This window comes from Agelaius phoeniceus, chromosome W, assembly GCF_051311805.1.
Source record: "Agelaius phoeniceus isolate bAgePho1 chromosome W, bAgePho1.hap1, whole genome shotgun sequence".
NCBI classification, from domain to species: Eukaryota; Metazoa; Chordata; class Aves; order Passeriformes; family Icteridae; genus Agelaius; species Agelaius phoeniceus.
Window position 1 is genome coordinate 12,025,655 of NC_135301.1, and position 10,485 is coordinate 12,036,139.

At 39.2% G+C, this 10,485-nt stretch overlaps 1 protein-coding gene across 3 annotated transcripts in view; it reads right to left on the reverse strand.

Annotated features, from left to right (window-relative positions):
* LOC143691892 (uncharacterized) overlaps positions 1–10,164 on the reverse strand; it is a 72,142-nt gene extending 61,978 nt beyond the window's left edge. For all 3 annotated transcript variants that reach the window (XM_077193206.1, XM_077193205.1, XM_077193204.1), the window contains exons 1-2: positions 10,004–10,164; positions 110–243 (exon numbers count right to left, since the gene is read on the reverse strand). In XM_077193206.1, coding sequence (XP_077049321.1) covers positions 110–243; positions 10,004–10,164 — 295 coding nt within the window. The remainder of the gene's footprint in view (positions 1–109; positions 244–10,003) is intronic.
* Positions 10,165–10,485: the final 321 nt, after the last annotated feature.

Consider the following 10,485-nt stretch of genomic DNA (forward strand, 5'->3'; position numbering starts at 1 on the left):
TTACAGAAATAAAATCAAATAACAGCACTGCCTCTTTAGATAGAAAGCTTAAAATAATTAGCAGACAGGACAAAAACCAACATTACAGAAGAATGTCTAAAATACCAACCTTCTGCACAGGGCACAACTATCAAAGCTCTGTCAATAAAAACCGTGTTAGTTAGATGCTGGGCCACACCAACACTTGATGCTTCACGAAACTTAATATAACATACTTTGGAGGAAAAAGTAAGAGGTGTGTTGCTGCAAGATAAAAGGAAAAAAAAACAACAATTAGCCATATTAAATAAATGTATGCATATATTTTCAGCTATTATTTCTTAATTAAAAAAAAAAAAAGTTAGATTTCCTGGAAAAGTTACCCAAAAGACAAGTATAGAAATTTACTAATTTGCCTACTTTAAAATTGACTAATTTTTACAACATTTACAAATTTACTAATTTGCCTTGTCACTTAAAAACTCATAATATAGCCCCTCCTTCTTTTTAATGGAAACTTACAGAAGCCAAAAGCCCAAATTAACAAGGCTGATTTTCTTTACAAATCTTGCTAAACAAAATTACACTGTTATTGTAAATAGCATATTTACAGGACACTTTTGTCGAGTAAATAATGTATAGTTTATCTTTTATCCTCCAGATAAAACTTGTTTAAAAACATCAGTGTCCAACAGAGGGCCAAGAGGATGGTGAAGGGCCTTGAGGGGAAGCCATATAAGGAGCAGCTGAAATCACTTGGTCTGTTCAGCCTGAAGAAGACTGAGAGGGATCTCATCACAGTCTACAACTTCCTTGTGAGGAGGAGGAGCATACATTGCTCTCTCCTCTGTGTGACCGGTGACAGGACCCAAGGGAACATCATGAAGCTGTGTCAGGGGAGGTTTAGGTTAGATATTAAGAAAAGGTTCTTCACCCAGAGGGTGGTTGAGCACTGGAACAGGGTCCCCAGGGAATTGGTCACAGCCCCAAGCCTGACTGAGTTCAAGAAGCATTTGAACAATACTCCCAGGTACATGGTGTGATTCTTGGGATGGTGCTGTGCAGAGCTGGGGGTTGGACTTTGATGAACTTTGTGGGTCCCTTTCAACTCAGGGTATTCCATAATTCTAAGACAATAAGCCCAGTCATTTTTAGTGTATCGTTGGGATATTATCCCATATTAACTGATATTCTTTCTTAGGCCTTCACAAAACAAATTTTGTTAAATCATATTAAGATAAAAACACATTCTTGAGAATTCTTACAATTGTTACATCTTAGTTCACTAATGTAACAAATATCCTTTTTATCATCTTATCTTAGTTTGATCTGGTGTGGTACAGGATAACACTGGAGGAAGTAGGAAGAATTCACTCAGACTAGAATAAAGAAGGAAATGAAAAATACGTATGTTGGGTAACTTGCTTTTCCATTAGAAAGTACACCAACAGATTGATCAGAAAGCACAATATGCAAATTTTGTAATCTTGATCAAAAACAAAGTTTGCTTTAAAAGATGTATTCCCTGGTCAAGATTTACACTCTACACAATTAGTTTATTTCTTCATATGAAGTAAGTTCAGGTAAAACCTTCAAAGATAGAACACAAAAGGATATTGCTGAAACATCAGCAAATTCCATTTTTAAAAAAGCATCTATCTTCTACAAAAGTAGTAAATCATGGAAAATACACTACCTGAACTGTTTAATCTTGACCCTCTCAACTATAACACTTGTCAGCTTTCAGAAGTACAAGGAGTTCAAGTTTAGTCCAATCCATCTTGTAGTCCCTCAAATTCCAAGCAGGTACTCCCAAAGTTTTTGGATGGAATTAATTAAGCTTTAGTATTTAAATAAAAGCTCACAAGTTTTAGGCACATTATTTCATCATATTAATTGCATAAATGAACCCAGAACTTAATCTGAGGCAGGCAGATTGGTATGTTTCTGGTTACCAGAAAGGTAACATCTAGATAAAATATCTAGAGAGCTGGTCAACTTCAGAATGGCAGTCAGAAACATTTATGATGGAAAATTCTGTGAAAACAGAAACATTGAGGGAGAAAAATAAGCAGAGAGGGGGAGAAACATAAATATGAAAGTCAACCTTATGCAATTTATAAAAACATTGCAAGATTACTACATTTCTTCTATCCATTTGTCTGTAGTGGACAATGTTTTCCCAGTTTCAAGCTTTCATATTCAGGAAGGAAATAAATGTATAAAAATGGCTTCTGAGCCATCTATAAAGTCTCAATTCAGGACACTTTCCATCAGAGCTGACAAAGAGCTATGACTACCTCAGTACTCAGCAGAAATGTTTGCATGCAACTTGTAATATTACATATTCTGAAGAGCCAGACTTCACTCATAGCAAAGATTTTTTGTTTTTTAATGGCCACAGGATTCTTTGTTTGTTTTGGGTTGGGGGGGACAGAGGCCTGTGTGGGTAAGTTTGAGGAGGAGGGTCTTTTGGGTTTTTTCTTGTTGTTTGGGGTTTGTTTGTTAATTAATTCATATGCCAGTGTTACAACCCAAATGACTGAAGCCTCCATTGAAGATTCTCTGGTTCAAACTTCTAACATCACTTAGCTTTTTTTCTTTATTGATTTCATTGGTAACTCAAAAACATAATTCTATTCCAGGCAGTTACAGCCTACATAAATAAACCTTATAAATCCCAAAAACTACAGAGCCAGTTATGACAAGTGTCATTTCTATATTTCCCTCTCTGTATTTCCTGGATTTCAATCACAAAAGCTGAGAAGTAGGTTAAAAATATTAACATAAGAATACTACTGCAAAAAGGCTCTAAAAAAAAGCCTTGCTACAAAGTGTTTTCTGAAAGTTAAGCTAATCATGAGATTCACTGGAGAAGTGATGAAAAGGAAAAATTCTCTGATAAGGAGACCACTTCTGCTGAAAACACATCAATGCTGCATCTACATCACAGGATATGATTAAGATCCAAAAGTTCTGAAATTCTAAAAAGTTTCACAGTGACTGAGTGTCCTAGGGTGATGTTATGATGCTTGTATCCCCATTCGTGTGTTCTCTTTATGCTGGATATTATGTTCTATGCCTTCAAGACTGACTCTGAAGAGTGAAAGTTTTGTTTTGGTTTTGTTATCAGCCTGCTCCCCCACGGCTGGTGGGACACACAGACGGGGCAGTACATAGTGCTGCTTTTGCTTTTTGCTTGGCTTTTCACTTTGCTCTTGCTTTTGCTTTGCTCTTGCTTTTTGCTTCTGCTCATTGGTTAGTTTAGTTAGGCAGTCCAAATTTTTCCTGGACTGATTCTCCTTTCCCTTTCTTTGGACCTACTCGAACCTGCTCCAGACTGGGACCTGGGAAACACTGAGAGTTTGCACCTTGTGGCTGCAGCAGCTGCCCCAGCGCCGGAGGGACTGATAACAGAGCAACCACCCCCAAGAGAGACTTTCTGAATTTGTCATCTTTTTTCAGAGTGGTGGAAGAGTGGTATCATCTGGTATTGTTCATTTTGTGTGCTGGGGGGTGCTGTGCCTGTTAAATAAACAGGTTCTTTCCACTTCACTCCAAGGAATCCTTCCTGAACCGGTTGGGGCGAGGGGCCGTGTGGTTTTGCTTTCTGGAGGGGCCCCCTTTTGGAGGTTTTCTCCCAAATTTGCCTTAAACCAGGACACTGAGTCCTCTTTTTTTGCAAAGGGGGCCTCCTAAACTTCCCCAGTAGGCTTCGTAAGAAGTCTTTCTTAAAGCAGAAAAGTCCTATTCTGTTTTAATCCCTTTTTTTTGCCAATCCTTTTCAAGGCTGAATTGAGGTAGTCTCATAGCCTTCTTCCTACAGTTACAAAGCATCGTTGCAAAAAAGCAAGTCCTACATTTCTGATTTAAGGTTACTATAATCCAGTTTCTTTAAAAATGCAAGAAAACTCAAAAAGGAAATAAAGATATAAATAGTATTCAGATGTTTCTACCATTTTTCTTTTCCTTTGTAGGGAGACAGCAGCATCCATCCCCCAACAGAACAAAAACCAACTAAAAACTTAAGAATTACCTATTCAGAAATCTACAGTGAAAAATCAAATAAAATGTTATAAAATATCTCTCTAAGAGTCCAAATTTTCTCAGGGTGCTGATGGTGGAGAAGACAACAGAAACTAATAACCCGTCAAAATAAGATGTTCTGGAATAATGGTGCAGATCACATTTAAATAAAGCTCTGTGTATTTTATCTCAAAGGCCTTATCTATACTGCAGCCACTGCTGGATATAACAATAACTAAGAAACACTTGTGTGTATTAGCTTCCAAGACAACTCCAGAACACCCATAAGCAAACAGTATTATAGCAAGGCTTTCAATACCTGATGCAGACATTTTGTGCCTCCCTGCTTTTGAACAATTCATTCTGCTAAAGTTCAATTTCCATAAAGCTTTTCAATACTTAACTAATCAAAAATCCTCTTACAGCCACATTTGAAGGTGTATCACTACAAATGTAATTTTAAAGACTTCTCTGAAACACAGATTTCCACCGGGTGACAAATCTAACGCAAAAGCATGGTTTTGCAAATGGCAAACTGAGGAGCACCTGTTAAACAATGACAGCAATTCTCCATTCTCAGCATGAGAATTTAGATCTCTACCCAAATCAGGACCATACACAGATATTCAAAATGTCAGGAGTTTTTCCTCAGACTTTGATGACAAAATATCACTGAAGATGACAGAAGCCCCACTAAAGCCACCCTCTTCTACACACAAGTGGCAAATCCACACCAAGGCCCTGATGTAGTAACAACTTGTAGGACCTAAATTCTTACCAAGGCTGTGACTGTAATATTATCTTATGTTCTTGTTAACTGCTTATCTTCTTGTTAACTGCTTCACCCTATCTAACAACAATTTTCCAAGTAATTTTCATATACATCTTTAACTTTTCTTTATGATATTTAAGTCTTTATCTTAAAAAAAAAAACAGATCTCATTTGGTAAAATTAGAAACCTGCAATTCAGTCCTCCTATTTTCCTCAAGATGTAAGCAAAAGGGAAAAATATTATATGTACAAGTAAATAAAAAAAGCCAACAACATAAAAATCCTATTTTCTGAAAGGATTTTACAAGCATCCCTTACTTTCATTTCTGAGCAGTTAGAAAAAGAAAAAAAACCCTCAAATTCTCTGAACATACTTCTTCTCAAGGCTAAAGCTCTGTTTATGGGACAGGGAAGAAGAGGTGACCAAAATGATTTGCAATAGTAATGAAATGGAATAAAAGAGGTCTTTGAGCACTGAAAGATACTTACAGCAGTCTATAAGAGAGGTCTTATGAGGAAATGGTTAAAAATCTCATGAAGTCAAAGTTTCTTGGGCAAGTTTATGACACCAATTTTAAAGCAATACAGCAGACAATTGCAACAAGATAAAAGATAAAATCAGTCTCTTTGAGATTTGATAATCAAATACAAATTACTTAAGAGTAAAATGAGTGGATTTAAAAAAAAAGAACCTCTTCCCACTTCCACATAACTTGTTTACTGATGTTATTCATCAAATAGGTGCTTTCAATTTTTAGATTAAAATTTCAATGGAAAGCCTTCCAGAGAGCAGAACAGTATATAGTTGTAAAGTCAAGTCAAATTTAAATTTTCTTGTAAGAAAACAGGTAAATACAAACAGCCACCAGTAACAAGCATTATGACCTACTGAAATATAATACACGTTCATAGCTTTTCAATAAAAAGAAATATTGTTTTCAGTGTCAATGAAGTCTCACTGACAAGTAGCTAAAATCATAATGATGACCATATGGAAACTTCTTCAGTACCAAGGGTTTCCTATGCTGAATCTGAAAGCAGCTCATTCACAGTTCACACAGACCTCTTCAGAAAATAACAATAATAATAAAATAGCATTTACTGGCAACTGCCTAAAGTGCAAAAACCTCTCATACACAAGAGAGACACTTCCTCACAGAGAACTAGGCTTTCAGGAAAATGACAGATATTAAATCCATCCTTCTTAATGGGATGTCTGCTTAACAATGACTGAAGAAACTGAAGGGCTTTGATTAATGAAGATAAAACATGAAGTGACAAACTACCAAAGAGCATAGTGTGATTTAGCTCAACATTCATAAAAGTCATCCCAATCATTTCAGTATAAAAAAAATATAGGACCTTGTCAGAAACTGTTACTTTAAAACCCCAGTCTTAAGATATTAATTGCCAGGAAAAGTCACTGGGTTCAGGAAGCTCACTAAAAATACTGAAGAGTCATCTTAAAGAACCTGCCTTTTATTTAATGCATTAAAAAACTGAGGTTGTTTCTCTCTCTCTTCTTCTCCACATTGCGCGTCCTTACAAGAACTTTAAGTGAACTAATCCAACATTAATATTTTCTCTTTAAAGTAATTATATTTAACAGTTGAGACTTTCTGATAGTTTTTTAAAGAAATTCTCTGTTGCACCCTATAAAACCAAGGGATATGTTAATGACAGTGATGTCTTTGATGGGTTGCTTGTCAATAGAATCGCTTTGTTGGGGTTTGGGGCTTGACATGGTTTGGGGGCCACAGACCTACGGGGAGGTTACTGATAATGGACAAGAAGAATGCAGAATTTACAGACCAAAAGGACATTTGCCCAAGATAAGTAGAAACTAACAAAGCCAACTAATCAACTGTGCTGAAAGCAGGTCCAACTGGGTAAAAGATAATTCCATCAGGGGGAGATCATGACCACCAAACAACCCCCAATTCAAATGAAAGAGCCCTGAGAATGCGCAGTAGCTAATAATGAATTACAAAATACCTTATGCGATCAGCCCTTTTATGAGTAACCAATAGTAGAGTAGTAAACATTGAATATGTAGTAGATAGGTAGAATAGATTAGATTAACATTGTATAAATAATGATCAAGTTCTCTGCTCTGTGTGCTATCTTTGTGGATTTACCGCTCAGCACCAACCTTTGTGCAAATATGAACTAACCACATACCTTGTCTCTGTGTGTGAGATTGTCTTACTGCACACCAGGTGACGAATCCCACTTTTAGAGACAAATAACAGGAGACTGGAAAAATGTAGAAAATTGCTGAAAAGTAACTTCTCTCTCATTATGCTAGTTCATAGCACAGCCCTATACTTTGTTCTACAATCATTGAAGAGCCTATAGGTACATGATACATCATCCTCACTCCCTAGTAAGTCATAAATCCTTTTTTTTTTCATTCAAGTCAGCAGTAGGGTGCTGCACAACTAACTATAGTGGAACAGTGTTATCAAAGGAGTTTCCTATAAAGTTGAGATGATCACCTGATCAAATTCACCACTTCTATAAATCTCTTGGATTGCTCTGACAGAGCAAAATATCAGAGAATTAGGAAGAAAAAGATAATCCAAAGTTAAACATGTAATACTGCATCTTTCAAGAATGGGGAAAAATATTTCAAAAATAAATTAAATTACCAGGATCAAAACTTCAAAATGGTCCATGTCCTTGACCAAGTTAATTCACAAAAACCAGAATGAGATCTATTTCCTTTCAAACAAAAAAAAATTAATAACAACACTACTGAGTATTTAATATAAGATTTTATGTATTAGACTTCAACAGATTAAGGGAAAAAGTAGAAGGCTGACAAACATGACTGATTTTGAAGAGGTGAACAAAAATTTATACTTTTATTTGGAAAGATCATAATGCTGAATTAGAAAAAGGAGTTTATATGATTTATCAAGTGTATATACACATGTACATATAATGTCTACATATTCTGTTTAATGTTGAGCATCAACAGAACTACAAGTTCATATCTATTAGAAAGAAACATGCCCAGAAAAGGGAATGGGATTACAAATATTGCAGTAAATCTTTAAACTTGAATGTCCTCTTTTTAATAAGCAAAATTATGCGTATAGAAGAGAACGCAACTTCATTGTATTCTGCAAACTCATGCCTGACTAAGTAAAAATATTTTGTGTGTATGCTAAATATTTGCAATACAGAATAAGAGAGAAAACAGGCTACAATTGTAGACAATGCAACATACAACTTTGTTTCACCATATTGTTTACCTGACAATGTGTGCTTGCAGCCCAGAAAGCCAACTGTATCCTGGGCTGCATCAAAAGGAGCATGACCAGCAGGTCGAGGGAGGTGATTCTCCCCCTCTACTCTGCTCTTTTGAGATCCCACCTGGAGCACTGCATCCAGCTCTGGGGTCCCCAGCACAGGAAGGACATAGGCCTGTTGGAGAGTCCAGAGGAGGACCATGAAGGTGATCAGAGGGCTGGAACACCTCTCCTATGAAGACAGGCTGAGAGAGCTGGGGCTGTTCAGCCTGGAGAAAAGAAGACATTGTGGAGACCTTATAGCAACCTTTCAGTACCTAACGGGGGCCTACAAGAAGGCTGAATGTTTTACAAGAGCATATAGTGAGAGGACAAGGGGGAATAGGTTCAAACTGAAAAAGTGTAGGTTTAGATTAAATATTAGGAAAACATTCTTTACTGTGAGGATGGTGAGGCACTGAAACAGGTTGCCCAGAGAAGTTGTGGATGACCCATCCCTGGAAGTGTTCAAGGCCAAATTCGATGTGACCCTGAGCAACCTGGTCTAGCAGAAGGTGTCCCTGCCCGTGGCAGGGGGGTTGGAACTAGATGATCTCTAAGGTCCTTTCCAACCCAAGCAATTCTATGATTCTATTCTCTGATAAGTGTATTAAGTGTATTGTGGAACAAGTCCAAAATAAAAACCTAGAAAACTGTGCAAAAATCACTATAACTCTATTAAAGTGTTTAAAACTTAGGTAAAGCTATTTTATCTTGACATGAATGGATACCTACTATACGTACTTTATATATGTTAAATCACATTTAGGTTTTCTGAACATTCTTCATCCAAACCTAGCTATGTATAATCTAGTAACACATTAAAATGGACAAATACCATCTTCTTTTGCTATTTTTTTTTATAATTAAATTTTATTCCTGTCTTCTTTGTATTAAAATTGAAGTCTGGATGTGAATGACTCCCCCTGCTCCTTTCTGATATTCCTATTTAATTTTCATATATATATATATATATATATATATATATATTAATTATATTGTTTGAAAGGGCCAGTCTGGATGTGTTAAGAAAAAAAATATTTATTTTCCTCTTCTGTTCCATCTGCTTTGAAGAAACATTGAGGTTTGCAAAATAACAATATTATCTCTCATTTGAGCAGATCCCTTGCATGCAGTTGATATGAGGACAGCTACAATTTAGAGAAACGTGTAAGGTCCGTTATTAATTTTCACTTACTGCAAACATCCTATCGGAGATATTTCTAAGCACAGGCCAAGTACCGTTCCTCTGTTAACAGCTATGCTGACTTCTGTTCGAGTGACCCTTTCTCGCGGAAGAAAACAGCCGTTCGAACAAAAAGAGCTTGGTCTCGCTGGCCGCGCCACTCGGGCGATGCGTGCCGGCGAGACCAGGTAGCCAGGCGGAGGTCAGGCCTGGGGCGCTCCCGCCCGCCCTCCCCCTCCCCCTCCCCCTCCCCCCCCCTTGGGATGAATCCGAGCGAAGAGAAAGGTGGGGCACAGAAAACAGGTTTTCAGGGAAACGGGGGAAACGAGACCTGCACCTAGGAAGCGCTTCGGGGCAGCCTGCAAGCACGCGTCTTGTCAGACTGTGACTCAGTGCCGACAGCTGCAACCGGGTGACCGCGGCTCCGACCGCCACCACGAAAACAAAACTCGCCGTGTTTCTACAGGCCGCTCCAGAGATACCGCGACTGCTCCCCTCCTCCGGACCGAGGTAACCATCTTAGGTCCAGGCATATAGCCCCTTTCCCCTAACGTTCCTGCCCCATACAAAGGGATGGGGCCACATGACAGACACACACCCACGTGCGGGAGACTGATGCCCACACTCAAGATGGCACATAGGACCTTCTGCCTCTTCCTTTCCCTCCATCCTCTAGACCCCCTCTAAGCCTCTTCCTCATCCTAAATCTCTATTGCTCTGAGAGCCGACGCAGACCCTGCTTACTCCGGGGGATAGAGGCGCAGCTCCTCGATATCTCCCAGGAAGCTGAAGAGAGTCCTCATCTGCTCACTGGTCACAGCCGAGGAGAGGTTCGTGATCTGGATGACAGACGTGGGGGCCAAGGGGAAGCCTAGCGGCACCCCGATCCCTCCACTGCTCATCATGGCGGAGCCTGCACGACTGCTCCGCTCGCGACAGTGCCACACAGTCGGAGAGGCGGGCCGGACGACAGAGAAGCGCGTGGCGCCTGCCAGAGCGTCCTAGCATGCGGGCGCTCTAGCGGCGGACTCGACTGCTCCCTGGAGGTGCTTCTGGGCGGACAGCCGTTCTTCCCGTGCTAGCTGGGGCTCACGGTGGAGCGGGCGCCCTCGCTCCGCGCCGACGGGACTCCGAGTTCCCCTGTAAGAAGGGAGGGGGAAAAAAGCCAAAAAGCCTTGCTTCCCTCCGGTTTCCCAAGGGGCTACCCAGGCCGCCACTACCAGGAC